Source organism: Rhamphochromis longiceps, linkage group LG22 (genome assembly GCF_057381845.1).
Source record: "Rhamphochromis longiceps isolate RC_006_pf linkage group LG22, R_longiceps_female_GT1.1, whole genome shotgun sequence".
Lineage (NCBI taxonomy): Eukaryota > Metazoa > Chordata > Actinopteri > Cichliformes > Cichlidae > Rhamphochromis > Rhamphochromis longiceps.
This window is the reverse complement of record NC_140577.1, coordinates 25335234-25352723: the sequence shown is the minus strand read 5'-3', so window position 1 is coordinate 25352723 and position 17490 is coordinate 25335234. Positions and strand designations below refer to the sequence as shown.

Below are 17490 nucleotides of genomic sequence, written 5' to 3'. Positions count from 1 at the left end.
CCTGCATGAATAAACTTTCTCAATCCTTTATCATCTGCAACTGAAAATAGTTGTGGATGATTACTATACCTTTCTAATGTTGTTGTCCCTGCCTCTCTTTCTCTCTCTCTGGCTCTGTTCCTGTGCTACTGAGTGTAACTACCGCCCCTCCCCCCTCTGCCCAGCGTAAAGCACAAGGCTCGCGTGCAGAGTGAAGCGGAAAAAAAGTGCGAGAGAGAGGCTGAGAGAAAGAAAAAAAAAAACCCACGTGACGGCTCGCGATAAGGAGTCGGCTCGCGTCGTTCACGTCAAAGAGCCGGCTCTAAGAGCCATTTCGTTCGCGAACGACCCATCACTAGTTCTTGGAGGATACAACGTCAAGCTCGGCTGCAGTCAGTGCTAGGACACATCAGCTGATGGTGCAAATTTACACAAGTGATATAAGGTGCTTTACTTTGGCTGCTTTAGCCTGGCCACAGTCTAAGTTCAGAGAACTGAAGAAGCTTTTCGGATGAGAGGTGAAACGTCTTCAAGCTACTTAAAGAAGTCCAGAAGCTTTTCTTTGCAAGCTCCTTTGACTACGATGACCTGGATGACTGAGAACCTTCACAGACATATAGCCTGACCACAGTTACTGTGCAAATGCAAGCCACTTTACAACCCACCGACCAAAAGCAAGGAACCCACTAGCTTTTGGTCAATCCATCCATTTTCTTCTGTTTATCCAACTCAGGGTCACGAGGAGGCTGGAGCCTTTTGTAATTATGTTCTAGCATTTCGTTGTTATATTGATCTTGAAAGTGATATACAAATAAATATTTGACTTTACTTACTTACCTCCACACACACACACACATTCCCCATCCCCATGCTGTATGTAACTTAATCAGTGTTGTACATGTTGCCACTGATGCCTGATGTTCAGTGCTGACTTCTCGCCGCCTTATGAAATCCATGTGTGCACAAAAAAAGGTTGGGGATGTCCCAAAATGAAATCATGTTGCCACATAGATTAGATAATATTACAGTACATGGAAAAATCAATCTTCTTTTAACTACAGTGGTTCTCACTGAAGTACCATAATTTTTTTATGATGTCAGTAAACAGTTTACAACAGTTACACAACCTGGTGAGGTTATGATATCTAATGCAAATTATATAAAACATAAAACCTGATATATTTTTTTGGCTGCTTGGGGGCATTGATGTGTAAGGACAAGAAAGAGCTAATTCATTAGTTTGTGTGGAAACCTCGTGGCGCTTTTGTGGATCTATACCTGTAGATGAAGACTGGTGAATCACACTTTTTTGTTTATGTTTATTTCCTTGATGTACTGTAAGAAGTATTAGTGTTTTGAGTTTAAAGACTAACCACAGTGCGCCTAAAAGAGCTGTGAGAGATTGTACAAATGAGTAACGTTGCTCCATGTATATACATTTGCATCAGTAAAGGCGAAACTCACAAAGCTACACTGGTTTTGATTCATCTTAATCCAAGTGTGCAACAGATGAAAGCAGAAAACACTGAGAAATATCCCAGCAGTTGGTGCTGAATAATGACTTTTTTACACATCCAGCAGCTACATTGGATTTCTGACATTTATTTAGATTCATATTAATGTCCATCTGACAAATGTGAGGCCAGTTTTTACTCTTCATTTTGGTGCATTATTAATGCAGTTAAGACAAATAATATTGATGGCTCCATGGTTAATATAGTTAATGGCCCCTCTAAGAAGTGTGTGCTCCAGTGTGGGAGATTTGGGTATCTGTGTCTGTGCGTTGCATTGTGTATGGATGCATCTCGCTTACTAGCAAGCTTAGTAAGCTAGCTTATTAAGCCACTGACCAAAAGCAAGGAAACCACTAGCTTTTGGTTACATCTGGCCATTTTTTTTGTTTATCCAATTCAGGGTCACTAGCAAGCTTGGTAATAGAATAGAATAAAATTCAACTTTATTGTCATTGCACATGTCACAGGTACAGGGCAACGAAATGCAGTAGCTTACTAAAGCTAGCTAGCTGATATGTTAGCACTGCACCTGTTCAACCAGATACAACCAACCAACGTGGCAGCTAACTAACTAAAATGCTAACTCTGGGGGTTCAAAATGCTCAATCCAAAACCAATAGCTAGCATCATGATAGCTACGTCCATGGTGGGATTTATTGGAGGTGTTGGGCTCCGTTCATCTGTTAAACCATTTTCATTCCTGGTGGGGATCAGTATTTATATCTTAAAACAGTTTACAGATCACACAACACTAAAACCAGGAACTCTCTTGGGATTTCAGCAGATGATGATGAGTTAGATTTATTCAGCTTTTTATTAAGCTACCAAGCACTGGCGTTTCAGAGTGTGCAGCTTCTTCTGTTAGCTATAGTTCTTGCAACATTCTCCAGGTAGAAAACCGTGTTATGAAGGATGTCTCTGAAGACATTACCCGCACAGTTTGTTGGCTCTGCAAATGATAGTGCAGCTGCTGTGATGAGCTGATATAGAGTAGCAGCCACCCTGCTTAATGAAAAGATAAACCTTAACCTGTCTGCCATTCACTTAATCAGTCACAGCTGGAACTCGGGCTCCATTAGACTGAGAGAGTCATTTTCACGTATTTATTGACTCTCCAACTCCAGAAGTTTGCAGCTGATCTCAGTAAATCGAGCACTTTTGTCCTCCTCTGATGCAGATGTGGGTTAAAGGGAGGCAACTCGCTGCAGGTGATGTTATGCAAAAAGCAGAAAGAGTACATCGTCAAAGTGGACTGTTTTCTAAGTTTGATATGTAGAAATTTACTCTGCAGGGTGATATTTATATATTTGTTTCTTTGGTTTTGAACCGACAGCATTTTGTTCTGGTGAAATATTAAATGCATTCAAGTGGCACAGCTGACCAAATAGCAACGAAGGAAGTGGGATTTAATTCAATTTTATTCATGCAGCGCCAAATCACAACAACAGTTGCTTCAAGGCGCTTTATATTGTAAGGTAGAGCCTACAATAATACATACAGAGAAAAACCCAACAATCATATGACCCCCCTATGAGCAAGCACTTTGGCGACAGTGGGAAAGAAAAACTCCCTTTTAACAGGAAGAAACCTCCGGCAGAACCAGGCTCAGGGAGGGGCGGGGCCATCTGCTGCGACTGGTTGAGGTGAGAGAAGGAAGACTTTTATGACTAATATGTAATTATTTAAAGCACACAGGATACAGTGTGTCAGGGACCAAGCAGTAAAGCATAAGGGACACCGGTGGTTTTAATTCAAAAACCGGGTTTTATTGACCCAAAAATATGAAAATATATTTAACAAAGCCAAAACTTAAACAGGCAGACCAATAAAAGAGGTCAACTCAACAGACTAAACTCAAGATAATAATTAACAAAACCTCAAACAAACATATGGTAAACTGACCTGCTGAAATGACACAGGGGGACTTAAATACTGGTTTAGCTAAACCAAATGACACACACGGGGGAAAACAAGATGGCTGCCATATAACCAACTAATACAAAACATTTAAACAAACATGAAACACCCCCCCAGGCAATGAAGCATGTGGTGCAATCCAATTAGGCTGTCAGCAGTACTTCAGGTCTCCCAGCCCTTTGCCACACCTTTTGCCAGACAGGAGGAGACACCAACCCCCAGGTAACTCAAACAAAGATGTATTAATATAACAAAACAGAACTTTGACCTTGCAAGGTTAATATGTGTGCACGCCATATAAACATTGGAAGGTGTGATGGAAAAATGAATACATTTAATAAAGAAACGATATTGAACAATAAATAGAATATTTTAAAGTAGTGACTGTAAATTAAACTAAAGTGAATCAATGGGTGATGAGGTGTGGAGCTTACCATGTGTGGCATGCCATCACACACCTCCCCTCTTCAGAGCTCTCGCTGGAACAGCAAGAGAGATAGTCAGCAGTAAGGTTCTCCTTGCCTGGTACGTGGTGGACAGTGAATCGGAATGGCTGTAAGGCCAGGTACCAGCGGGTAATTCGCCCATTTGTGTCCTTCATCTGCTCAAGCCACTGTAGTGCTTTGTGATCAGTTTCCAAGGTGAAGTCTCTTCCCAGTAGATAGTAGCGGAAGGAGTCCAGGGCCCACTTGATCGCTAAGGTCTCCTTCTCTACTGTGGAATACCGAACTTCCCGTGGAAACAGTTTCCGGCTGATGTAAGCCACTGGATGGCGGCCTTCCATAGTTTCCTGAAGGAGGACAGCTCCCAGGCCCCGATCTGAAGCATCAGTCTGTAATATGAATGGTTCATCAAAGTTGGGACTGTACAAAACCGGTTGCTTACTTAGTGACTGTTGTATGTCATGAAACGCTGCCACTGCCTCCTCTGTCCACTGGATGTAATTGGGGGAACGTGATCCCGTCAGGTCTGTGAGCAGAGCTGCCCTGTTGGAGAACTGAGGGATGAAACGACGGTAGAAACCTGCCATGCCCAAAAAGGATCTCAGCTGCTTCCTTGTTTGGGGCAGGGGGGATGATTCCATGGCCTCGATTTTGCTGACTTGTGGCCTGATAACCCCCTTGCCGATGACATGGCCCAGGTATTCTGTCTCAGCAGCGGCGAAAACACACTTTGACGGATTCACCGTCAACCCAGCTGAGTGCAGGTGGTCCAGAACAGTTCGCAGGTGTTCCACATGCTCCTCCCAGGTGTTGCTGTGGATAACAATATCATCCAAGTAAGCAGCAGCAAAGTCAGAGCAGTCATGTAATACCTGATCCATCAGCCGTTGGAAAGTTGCTGGAGCTCCATGTAGTCCAAATGGCAAGACTGTAAATTGGAAAAGCCCCCATGGTGTTCTGAATGCTGTGAACTCTCTGGACCGTTGAGTGAGTGGGACCTGCCAGTAACCCTTACACAGATCTATTGTGGTCAGGTACCTTGCTTTTCCCAGACGTTCAAGTAGATCATCAATTCTTGGTGTCGGGTAGGAGTCAAACATGGATATGGAGTTCAGGTACCTGAAATCAATGCAGAACCTCATACTCTCATCCTTTTTGGGTACCAAGACCACAGGGTTGCACCATTCACTCTTAGATCTTTCAATGATCCCTAGAGATAGCATCAAATCGATTTCCTTCGTCAATGAAGGCAGCAGACGTTCTGGGATCCTGTAACTTAATAGTCTCACAGAGGCACCTTCTCGTACCACAATATCATGTTCGACAATGTCAGTTCTCCCTGGATTCTCTTGAAAGACTGCTGATTTACACATTTCTCTCACCTGCTGCTGCTTGTCCTCTGGGAGATGGCTGAGATCATAATCTAGAGAGCCAGCAGGTGGTAGATATTGCTCATCTGCTTCATCTTCTTCAGGCACTCGCCGTATGAGCATTGCATCCGCCTTGTGTTCAATACGCTCCACCCACTCCTTCAGAAGGTTTATATGCAAGACCTTGCTGGAGCGCAACTGCCCTGGGGTGGACACCTCATATGTGGTGGGTCCCAGCTTCCTCATGACTTCAAATGGCCCCTGCCACTTTGCCAACAATTTGTTGTTGTCACTGGGGAGGAGCACGAGCACCTTTTGTCCTGGCTCAAACACACGCTGACGAGCAGATTTATCATACCAAGACTTCTGCTGCTGCTGGGCCTCCACCATATGTGATTGAGCAAGTTCACCCATTTTCTCCAACCGTTCTCTCATCTGAATGACATAAGACAAAATGTTCTTGGATCCCCCCTCCACCTTGTCTCCCTCCCAAATCTCCTTTAACAGAGTTAGAGGGCCACGAACCTCATAACCATACAACAGCTCAAAAGGTGAAAAACCTGTGGAGGCTTGGGGGACTTCTCTATAAGCAAAGAGTAGATATGGCAGCCATTGATCCCAATCGTTACCACTGTCGTTGACAAACTTCCTGAGCATCTGTTTCAATGTCTGGTTAAACCGTTCTGTCAGCCCATCAGTTTGAGGGTGGTATGGTGAAGTTCTCAGACTCCGGATGCCCAACAACTGATAAACTTGCTTTAACAGAGTAGACATGAAGTTAGTGCCTTGATCAGTTAGTATTTCTTGTGGAAACCCAACTCTTGCAAAGAACTGCACTAAACAAAATGCAATGGGCTTGGCCTTTATAGATTTTAAAGGGAACACCTCAGGATATTTTGTGGCATAATCTGTTACAACAAGCATGTAACGATTTCCTGCTTTGCTCCTCTCAACAGGCCCTACAATATCCATTCCAAGACGCTCAAAAGGAGTGCCGATGACAGGGAGAGGTTGGAGTGGAGCTCTATGGGGGATTTTAGCAGATGTTATCTGACACTGTGGGCAACTTTTACAAAACTGAGCCACATCTTTGCTAAGACCAGGCCAGTAGAAATGATGTTTGATGCGAGCTGTGGTCTTGTGTTTACCAAGGTGGCCAGCCCACGGAATAGAATGCCCTAAGGTGAGAATGGCGTTTCTAACCTTCTGGGGAACCACCAGCTGCAGCACCGACCCCTGCTGACGATAGAGAATGTCATTTTGCAAGAGTACTCACTGTTAACCTGCTCCACTCCAGGTTCCTTTTCTTTGGCCTTCCGGAAAAGAGATATTAAAGATTGATCAGATTTTTGGAGTTCAGCAATTTCAGTTGGAATATTAAACCCTAGGGGTGACGGTGTTGGCTCAGCGTCTGTTAGTGTATCCACAGGTGAAAATTTGAATTTCTCCTGCCTTCTTTGTCTGCGGGTCTTCCGTGGCTTCACCACAGTTGTCTCAAACTCCTCATTAAAAAAAAGGCAGGGCACTCAGGGTCTCAGAGTGGGTACTGACTTGCTTAGCCTGAGCTCTGGTAACAGCTACATTGCACTCCTCAGTCTGCTCAGACTCCAACAAATCAAAAAGCACAGGAAGGTCACGCCCTAACACGGCAGAGTAAGGCAAACTGTTCACAACACCCACATTCAGCAGATACATCTGGTCCTGAACTTTAATGTAGATGTCAGCTGTCGGATATCTTTTCTCATCTCCATGGACACAACAGATTGAAATTGTATCACTGGTGCGAACAATATTAGGTGGGGCAAAATCTGAGTGAATAAGAGACCGAGAACTGCCAGAGTCAAGAAGGGCATTGAGTAGAACCCCATTCACTTCAATCTGGCTCATTTTGATGGATTTGTCACTCTCCTGCTCAGGATCAGCATTAGAACGAGGAGCAAAACACATTTGCACCATTTTAGCAGAATTTCTTGGGCACATAGGTTTTGTATGGCCCTCTAATCCACAAAGATAACAAATGAGCTTCTTACCAGAGGCCTTTGGTGGTCTAGTGGTAGACTGAGAGCTCTTACTGGTGCTTGTATTTGCTGAATCCAGATGGTTTTGCTGAGGTATCTTCCGGGTGTCCCTCGATACCTTCCATGCATTATGGCTCCATGCTTGCCCCTTCTTTCTGGCAGCAACAAAAACACCAGCTAACCGAGCCGCTTCCATTGCTGAACCAGGGTTGTGTTTTCTGATCCAAACCTGAAGCTCAGGAGATAACATTCTGAGAAACTGCTCCAAGATTATAGTTTCACCAATGTCATGAATAGTTTTACCCTTTGGCTGGATCCATTTCCCATAAAGCTCCTTCAGTCTCGCATATAGCTCATGAGGGCTTTCATCTGGTTGAACGTCCAGGGATCTGAATCTTTGCCTATATGTTTCAGGGTTAATGTCATATTTTGACAGAATAGCTGATTTCACTTTATCATAGTCTAATGAATCATCAATGTCCATGTGAACATAGGCACCTCTAGCTTTACCAGTAAGCAAGGGTATCAAATGAAAAACCCAATCTGACTTCTGCCATCGATAAGCTGTAGCCATACGTTCAAATGTGATCAGGAAATGTTCAATATCATCAGCTTCAGTTAATCTTTCCAATCTGCCCTCTATTTGTAGGGGAAACTGAAATGCTGGTGAAATGGCTGGATTGGAATTAGTCATAACTGGTTCAGCCTGGGCCTGCTGAACAGAGGAAGAAGGATGAATATCAAACTCTAATGATTCAGAGCGAGCTTCTGCAGAATCTGATGGTGATGTTCTGACTTGGATTTCTGACTGCAAAAGTCTAAACTGATGTTGAAAGGCTTTAAATCGCTGTTCTTGTCATGCATTTAACTCACTCTGTTTTGCATCCCGGATGTCCTGTTGTTCCATGTGAGCATGTAGCATATTGACTAGATCAGAGAAAGTAGGCTCCTTTTCAACTCTCTCCACAACTTCAGTGACTCCTGAGGCTCCATTTTCCTCCTCTTCGCAGGTTTGCTGAGCAGATCCCTTTTTCTTTTCATTCTTGCCACCACGATGCATTCTTCCTCCTCATGGGGAAAAACAGAAGAAAGAAAAAGAAAAAAGACCTGTGTCCAATACTGGATGATCCCACCGCTGCCACCAATTGTCAGGGACCAAGCAGTAAAGCATAAGGGACACCGGTGGTTTTAATTCAAAAACTGGGTTTTATTGACCCAAAAATATGAAAATATATTTAACAAAGCCAAAACTTAAACAGGCAGACCAATAAAAGAGGTCAACTCAACAGACTAAACTCAAGATAATAATTAACAAAACCTCAAACAAACATATGGTAAACTGACCTGCTGAAATGACACACAGGGGGACTTAAATACTGGTTTAGCTAAACCAAATGACACACACGGGGGAAAACAAGATGGCTGCCATATAACCAACTAATACAAAACATTTAAACAAACATGAAACACCCCCCAGGCAATGAAGCATGTGGTGCAATCCAATTAGGCTGTCAGCAGTACTTCAGGTCTCCCAGCCCTTTGCCACACCTTTTGCCAGACAGGAGGAGACACCAACCCCCAGGTAACTCAAACAAAGAAAGATGTATTAATATAACAAAACAGAACTTTGACCTTGCAAGGTTAATATGTGTGCACGCCATATAAACATTGGAAGGTGTGATGGAAAAATGAATACATTTAATAAAGAAACGATATTGAACAATAAATAGAATATTTTAAAGTAGTGACTGTAAATTAAACTAAAGTGAATCAACGGGTGATGAGGTGTGGAGCTTACCATGTGTGGCATGCCATCACACAGTGAAATGAATATTGGTACTGATGACATATTTATTTCCTCCTGGGTCTTTGACACTGCGAGTGACCTCTTTCATATTGAACACTGATGATGTAAGCTTTCATCTGGTGCAGCTTTGCATATTTTACAAACCTTTCCACTTTGCTAATGCAAAAATATCAATTCAAACATGGTATTAAATGTGTGAGAAAAACTGCAGCAATTTTCTAATCTCTCTGTTACAGGGTCACACCATTAATACAGCTTCTATTTGTGACTTGTGGCTTAAATGCAGCTAACTCTCAGTGTCTTTATATATGTCTGGCAGTACAACTTCTGGACAGGACAGGTTAAAAATAAATAAATAAATGTATATAGGTCTACATTTAAAATCTTCATCTTTTAAACAGTGGATGGTGTCTTTAAAGAGATTTTTCATCTGCACTGGCAAAAAAAAAGCAAAGTAAAGAAGTTAAATGTCAAGAACAGCTATTGCTTTTAACAGAAACCCCTCAAAGAATCTTGGAATTGTGATTGTTTTTCACTTATTTGACAGCAAATAACCAATAATCCATATTTCATGGAGATGTAAGCATACTGTAAACTGTAGCTGCTTTGAAACATTGCTCAAGTACAGCTTCAACGTCCTCTCCATTTCAGACCCGCCACTCATGTTTCTCCAGTTCAATTGTTCACTTTAACCTTATTTAACAGCCTTATTGACGCTATGTTATCTCAGCAGGTAAGAAGAGCCCCGGCGCTCTAAGTCGTCCACCAGCATCGGAAAAATCAGCCTCATTAATAAAACTGTTAACCCATAACAGCTGATCCATAGCAATCAACCGATTTGCACCTGCATGATCAATGAGGCGGGTTAATACTGCGTGGTTAGAGAAGCAGAGAGGGTGGGGGGAGAGAGACAGTAGGTGGATGGTGAGGATGTCTCACTTCAAGATCGGTCAACTGTTAAATGAGCAAAACCAAAGATTCTCATTTGTGCTTCCGCCCACTTTTTAAGCAGCCACTGACATCTAACACATATGTGGGTGTGCACAAACACTCACACCTACGCATGCCTGGCCAAACGGCCCCCACTCACACACACACATGCACGTGTGCACACACACACACATGCATTATGAATGTCCTCGATTTTCCTACATGGATACTGTAGAACTTCTCAACATTTAAATAGCAGTTTGAGGCTTTACTTCAGATCAGAATGATTCAATGTCGTGTGCAATGTTCACAGATACGTTCACGATTAAACACACGCGCACACACACACACACACACACACACACACACACACACACACACACACACACATATAACGCAGTGTCACTGGATGTCAAACAGGCAGCTCTTGACGTGGAGTTTTATGATAAGCTAACAAACAAAAGTGAAGCTCTCCGTTGTATCACTGTAACGAGCACGCTTGCGCACGGCTCTCAAACATTCAGAGGGATACACAGGATGCACACTCAAGGCAAATCACGCACACGCAGACACACACTCTGAGGGCGCTGAGCAGGGAGTATAAAAGGGGCATCCTTCCCACTCAGCGCAGAAGTGCTCTCACTCTCACACACTCCTATAACGCGCTGAAGATCTTTCTCAAGGTAAGCTTTATTTGCTTTGTGGCAGGTGATTTGAGGCTTTTATGAGGATTGTTAAACTAAGAATTTCCTTCTTTTTTATTATTCTTTTGTTTTCTTTATAATCATTTCAAAATTCAAACACAGAGTCTTTTCTAAAACAGACAAAAAGTGAGGTACAGAGGATAAAATCTGATATTTTTGTGCTAAGCTTTAATTCTTTGAAAGCTACACATGCTCCCTCCTTATTTATACAATTTGATTAATATGATTTGACACGAATTCATAAAACAAATTCCAGAGACGTTTCCCAAAATCAAAATGGACATTTTTGTCTGCAATAAAAATCAAGTCACTTCCACCTGGTGAAGCTGCATTCATGATATCTACCCTCAGTTATCTAATGTGGCCAGAGTGTGTTGCGCGCGGGTGACTGTGTTAATATGTTAATATGCTGCCCTCATTAATGTGTTGAGTCAGAGTAATTTTCAGTTGTGAAGGAGCGCTTGTCTGGCAGATGGTCCAAGCTGTCGTTTCTCACTCTGGACTGCATCTCTGATTCCTTCTCATTAAACTTCTGTTTGCTCCTCTCCCACCGCTCTCAGATGAATGCTGGGCTGTGTGTGTGTGTCGTGCTGGCAGTCCTGTGTGCGAGCTGTTTGGGGCTCCCCTTCTCCTCCCAGCCATTAGACGAGGGCCAGCGCCCCATCTCTGCTCTCTCTGAAGGTAAAAGTTGCGACACGTTTCTCGCCATCACAGTGAGTTTTTGTGCCTGACTCGTGCTTTTCTTGCCTGTTTTGAGCAGCTCTCCTTGAGGCTGACACCCACACCTTGGGAGATCTCCACCTCCGACACAGGCGCTCTGCCCCCCAGCTGAAAGCTCTTCCTCTGGCTGAGGAGGATGCAGACTCCCGGGCCAATCTCAGTGAGCTGCTCGCTAGACTCATCTCCTCCAGGAAAGGTGTGTTAGTGAATGTGAGGAATGTGGATTTAGGTGGCATCCTTTCCATGCCTGCAGCCTTAAATGATATATGTGTTTAGAGAAGTGTCTGTGTGCATGCGAGTGTGAAACGAAAAACATCTGGCAACAGTAGTATTTGGAGCGCAGTGCTTTTTCCTGCCTTCCCCCTCCCCTCAGTCATGCTAATTACGGGAATTAGTGCACAACCAGCTTTGTAAAATGAATTAGTGGCTCTGAAAAGCTCTTGTGGTTTGAAAGAGCACGTATTAGTGTGTAGAGCCTTCCGGCCACTTGCCTCATACCATCTTATTTCACTTTTGTTTTCCCCCTATCTGACTTCACATCACTTTTTTTTCTTTTTTTTGCTAAGGAAACAAACCCTCGACCCTGTCGTAGATTATAACGTCCAGCACTCACATCTCTTGGACAGCTGACCGGACAGGGGAAAACACACACACACGCACAGACACACTGTCAGAATCAGACTTTTCCACTTGGCGTCCAGATACTGAAACTGACTCCTTGCGTGTCTCTTTGTAGGACAGTTTGTACAGACTGAAACATTTTGCAGAGCTACAGATGGACAGTGAAATCTTTTATTTTGGCATCAGTGGCTTTAGTGAGAAATCTGGATTTTGTTTTTACCCCGTTCTTTAGCTCATTTTTTCAGCTTAAATAAAACACAAATATGTATTTGAGTTACAGCCGTACTTTTACTTTGCTGTTGTGTAATATCGATTATAAAAGTTCCCCAGACTCAGAAAGCGTTGGGCCAGACAGTGAACACTCTAAAATGTCAGAGGGCGCCGTGAAACTCATATGTAATGCCTCGGGGAATGTGTGTTTCTGTTAATCGTGCGTGTGCGATTGTGGGTGTCTGTGCTCATGTGCATGCTGTTCACTTGCATGTTTTGGTGTGGGAGGTGTCGTTATCGAGTCTTTCTGCAGCCAATCTTCTCAGCACGCCAGGGGGTTGAAACGCAGTGTGTATGCATGTGCATGCCGCCATGTGCGTGTGTGTGTGTGTGTTGTGTGGGAAGATGTGGGTGGAAAAAAACTCCATCTCTGTGAGCGTCCAATTGATTACCAAACGGAGAGCAGTTCTGCTCCAGTTCACTTGGAACAGAAATCAAAAGATCGGAAGCAGACGTGTTCTACAAGATCTGTGTGTCTGTGTGTGTGTGTGTGTGTGTGTGTGTGTGTGTGTGTGTGTGTGTGTGTGTGTGTGTGTGTGTGTGTGCGGTCATTTCTCTGCAAAGCACACACAAATTTCTGCACACATGCACTGATACAGCGATCATGACACACAGGAAGGGAGGCTAATGGCACGCTGTCAGGCTAGACTTCAGCCGTGTCTTTAGTGTGTGTGTGTGTGTGTGTGTGTGTGTGTGTGTGTGTGGTCATTTCTCTGCAAAGCACACACAAATTTCTGCACACATGCACTGATACAGCAATCATGACACACAGGAAGGGAGGCTAATGGCACGCTGTCAGGCTAGACTTCAGCCGTGTCTTTAGTGTGTGTGTGTGTGTGTGTGTGAGAGAGAGAGAGAGAGAGAGAGAGAGAGAGAGAGAGAGAGAGAAATAATGACGATGTGAGCTCAGAATCACTACCGGGCAATTACAATGCCCAAAAGACACCCAGTTTACCGCAAAGCGCTCACAAAATGAAGCGAAGATGAGAACATTTTTTCAAAGCCCAGCTCACCAGCCAAATATCCTCAGTGCGGAGAGCCAGTTTTCGAATATTGTGCGCACTTTTTCTTCTAGAAGGCACAAATAAAGAATTAAATTAAGCTGTAAGCTGGTAATGAACACAGCTAACTGCCAAAGTGCCCTTAAGTGCACAAAATGTGCCTTAAAAAGTTGGAAAAGAGATGCAAATTTAGATATTCAAAAGATAAATCCCTGAAAATGAGCTTTTGTGCAGAGTCTATAAACTGCTTGGTTTATGAGAGCACTTATTTGCTCAGCGTTTCCCACATTTTTAAATTTCCTGCATGTGCTAAAAACCTCTCTGCCCTGCTCAAGCTTCTCGCAGAATTAAAAGTCTGATTCATGTCTCTTACTTTGAAAATCAGAGCGTCTCTATGCAAAATAAGAAATCAAAAGTAAGATTTCACCGCAGAGAAGTTCTCAGCTTCTCTCATGCTCTCCTCACTCAGAGGAATACTAATTTCACTCATGCTCTTTTTCTCTCCTCCACCCACGCTTTTTTCCCTCCTCCCCTCCAAGGTTCTGTGCGCAGAAACTCCACGGCAAACAGCAAAGGCGTCGGACCGAGTGCCAACCACCGGATAGCAGACAGGGACTACTTAGGCTGGATGGATTTCGGCCGCCGCAGTGCAGAGGAGTATGAGTACTCCTCATAAGGGGAAGTCATGGCTCACACGACCACCACCATATGGGCACAAGATAAAAAGAAGAAAAAAAAAAACCCTGCGCAAGCTGTCTCACAATAAGAGTCTATTTATGATGTATTTGTTGTACATTTGTTTGTAAAACTGTAATAATGCAATATACATACAGTATGCCAAATTTTGCAGAAAAGCTCTCACTGTCCAACTTTCTTCGTTTTTTGGATTTCTCTGGTTTCTTTATCATTCAAAGTGGAAAGGAGTCGGATGGTGTCAGGGCTTGTGGAAAGTAACCAAATAAAGATTTAAACTATCGCTCTGCAGAAGTATTCTTCCAATGCACGCTGCTTAAAGTAGATGCATTCACATTCAACTGCTGTTACGTAACATGCGTGCCGAAGAACCAGATTATCTGAAACACTTAATTTCTAGTGCAATCATACTCTTTTATATAGCAAGGAGCCGAAATGACAACATAAGCATGGACAAATACTCAGTACATATTTACTTTGGTGACAGTTTGTGAGAGTAGACGGCTTGTAAATCAAAGGTGGCAGATAAAACATCCCAGTCAGGGTTAGGGTCTACTTTATTTAAGTGTTTCTACATCTAGGATTAACAGTTAAAAGGCACATTTGAACCCAGGATCTTCTTGCTGTGAGGCAACAGTGCATACTACTGCACCATTTAATTACTTAATTTGCCTAAATAAAGTAACCTATTGCCTCATTTAAATAAAGTTATATGTTGTAACTGCTATCATTTATTTTGAGTCCCGGTGATTAAAGTAATAAAACCACTGGCTGTATATAAAAAATGGAAGTTGCCCTCTGGTTTGTTGACTCACATTTCTAAAACCTTAACATTTTGGCTGCTGCAGTTTATTTTGAAGTCAGAAGTTGCTATGTTTAGATTAGCAAGTTATCATCATCAGTTAACGCTAGCTACTTTAAATATCAACATCTATAAACTCTACATGTGCAACACAGAGACTACTGCTAACTGATGTTCTTCAAAAGGCACAAACACCTCAAGAAATTATGGTGTGCTCCAATTCAGTGACCAGTCTTTGTGGAGTGAAACATTGCAGGCACTGATTTGCCACAGCTGCCTCTTAATCTATATATCCTTGCCTGTCAGTCCACAGTTTTAATAAGACATCACTCTCTGTGTATTATAAAGGAGAAAACTATCCATAGAGATCCTGATCGCTTTGAACATGTTAATGTGATACTTGAAGGTTGGAGTCTAACGCTGCAGTCTGTGGGGAAAGACTGGTTTTTCACATTAGCCTCAAGTGTTCTTTAAAGGAAGTGGGGATTTGAGCTTTTCCATTTTGAAAGAGCCAAAGGTTGATAGTTGAATAAAACTCAAACTTAATACACTATTCCAAAGTAAGCAAGCTCTGCTTGCATGTTAGTTTAGAGTTTAAGATAAATCAACTCAGAAAAATGTGATCATGAAAGGTTTTATTTATTTACTGTAGAAAGCTAAAAGTAGTTAAATGAACAACAACATTACATATCAGTTGACAGAGATGTCCAACACACTGCACGGCTAGTGCAAACACTATTTTTATTAACATTTGGACATCAACTCAAAAGCAAATCTTTAATCTCAGAGTCCGAGAAAATCTCAGTCGTCTTGGTCATGGTCACTAACTAAACCTTATCCCTGCTCATGGCCAGAACTTTGGAAACCACATGATACATTCACTACAATTAAAGTTTAAAGGCACAGTGTGTAAAATGTCACCACTAGATGCTTGTAGATTGTAGACTGCATTCTCCTGAATTCAGTTTTCTCACCCCTCCCATTTTAAATCCATAATTCTAGCTATGGCGGTCACTGTAAGACAAACAACTGTGGCTGTAGTGATTGTAGACTGTTAGTCTGCTGTTTACCTCAGCTGACATTATTTACTCTGGAGGAGTCAGATATGAGTCGATGAGTCAGTGAAGTTCACTTCTGTTCAACTACAGCAATAAAGAGGTGAATTTTTGAGGATATCCTGAACTTCTCTGTCAGTAAATGCTGTTGTTTTCGCTACTGTTAGCATCTGTTAGCATCTTTTAGCTGCCTTTAGTGAAACTGTCGTTATTGGACCTAATATTGTTGAACTTGGATGCTTAGAGAATAAACTCTCATACAATATAAGAATGTAATCAAACTGCCTATCAGAGGGAAAGTGTTATTTTTAGCACACTCGAGCCTGACATTAGCTTCCTTAATGTTAGCTGTTGTTGTTGTTTAGCTGGCTTCCTGTCAGTTCATGTATGAAGCGCCTTGAGGCGACTTATGTTGTGATTTGGCGCTATATAAATAAAATTGAATTGAATTGAATGTCAGGACAACATGGTGGCTTCCATTAACTGGCGCCTTCTCCTTTGCATTTTTAATGGATTCTAAGTTTATGAGAACACGTCAATGTGTTGTAATACATAATTATGTTATATCTGTCAGTACAATACTCTTTTTTTCTGTCAAATAACCTTAAAAATGACTGACTGCAACTTTAAATTGTAAATTGTAAATTGTAAAGCGCTTTGGGAGCCTTGAAAAGCGCTATATAAATCCAATCCATTATTATTATTATTAAATGCTGCATATGTGAAATAACATTTAAGAAAATCTTTATGTAAGGTTAAAAAGCAACATTACAATTATTCTTTTCAGTTGTCAGTGTGTAATTGTATATATTTAGAAAAACGAGTTATTAAAATATTAAATGAAAGTAGGTATGCAAAATGTACATGAGCCTGAGCATAAGAAAGCAAAGTTTAAATATTAGCATAAACTGAGCTAAAAGCACTAATTTGTTGCAAGCAAGCTGTTTATTTTCATTTATAGTGCATTTTTAGTGAAGCTGAACCTTCAGGATGAAGTACCGAAAGTGAGTCCCTTGGAGCTAGTGATAGAGAAAGACAATTACTATCTGATTCTGCCTAAAGAATAAAGATACAGACCACAACTGGACTGTAGCCATGGCCTTGGTGTGACGGGTGGAGTAAATCAAAGCTGGGAGTCTGGGGTCTGTCATTCCCTCCAACACTGAATTACCATTTCTGATCTCAGTATCTGCAAACATTGGCTCATCTCTTTTACTAATATATGCTTTTATCATCTGACTTTTCTCCTCACTGTACTGCTCTCTACTTTTCTTCTTTTTCATACACATGATGAAACTGTGTGAATAAAGGCCCGCTGCAGTGAAGTTGCTTGCACTTGCAAGAATATTATAACACTAATCCACTGTAAGCAAGTACAACTAAATGGTAAGAAACTACTGCTAATTGCATAAATTATATATGCAATACAGCATATATAGCGTACACTTCACTCAGACTTGATGTCCCCTAATAAATCAAATATAATTGTTGACTGGAGCCCATGCTCACCATTTCTGGTCCTTGGGAGAATGTGTAGCTAATTTGATAACTAAGATATGTTAGCAGGTGATAGCAGTAGATGACTGGTTTGCAGCCACATGTTTTCAGGAAAAAAAAACTTTCACTAAGCGGCCAGCTGGAACTAC

General features: G+C 42.1%; 1 protein-coding gene across 1 annotated transcript; it reads left to right on the top strand.

Moving 5' to 3' along the window:
* Nucleotides 1–10548: 10548 nt before the first annotated feature.
* Nucleotides 10549–14754, top strand: LOC146644165 (cholecystokinin-like). The gene is made up of 4 exons (XM_085395721.1): nt 10549–10661; nt 11243–11363; nt 11443–11598; nt 13834–14754. The coding sequence occupies exons 2-4, from the start codon at nt 11243–11245 to the stop codon at nt 13968–13970; spliced, it is 414 nt and encodes a 137-aa protein (XP_085251847.1). The 5' UTR covers nt 10549–10661; the 3' UTR covers nt 13971–14754.
* The last annotated feature ends 2736 nt before the right edge of the window (nt 14755–17490 follow it).

Bases quoted from the DNA above. Each gene is read 5' to 3' on its own strand.
- LOC146644165 (XM_085395721.1), top strand. From the start codon at position 11,243: ATGAATGCTGGGCTGTGTGTGTGTGTCGTGCTGGCAGTCCTGTGTGCG. The intron at 11,364-11,442 runs GTAAAAGTTGCG...TGTTTTGAGCAG, and splicing joins CATCTCTGCTCTCTCTGAAG to CTCTCCTTGAGGCTGACACC. The intron at 11,599-13,833 runs GTGTGTTAGTGA...CTCCCCTCCAAG, and splicing joins ACTCATCTCCTCCAGGAAAG to GTTCTGTGCGCAGAAACTCC.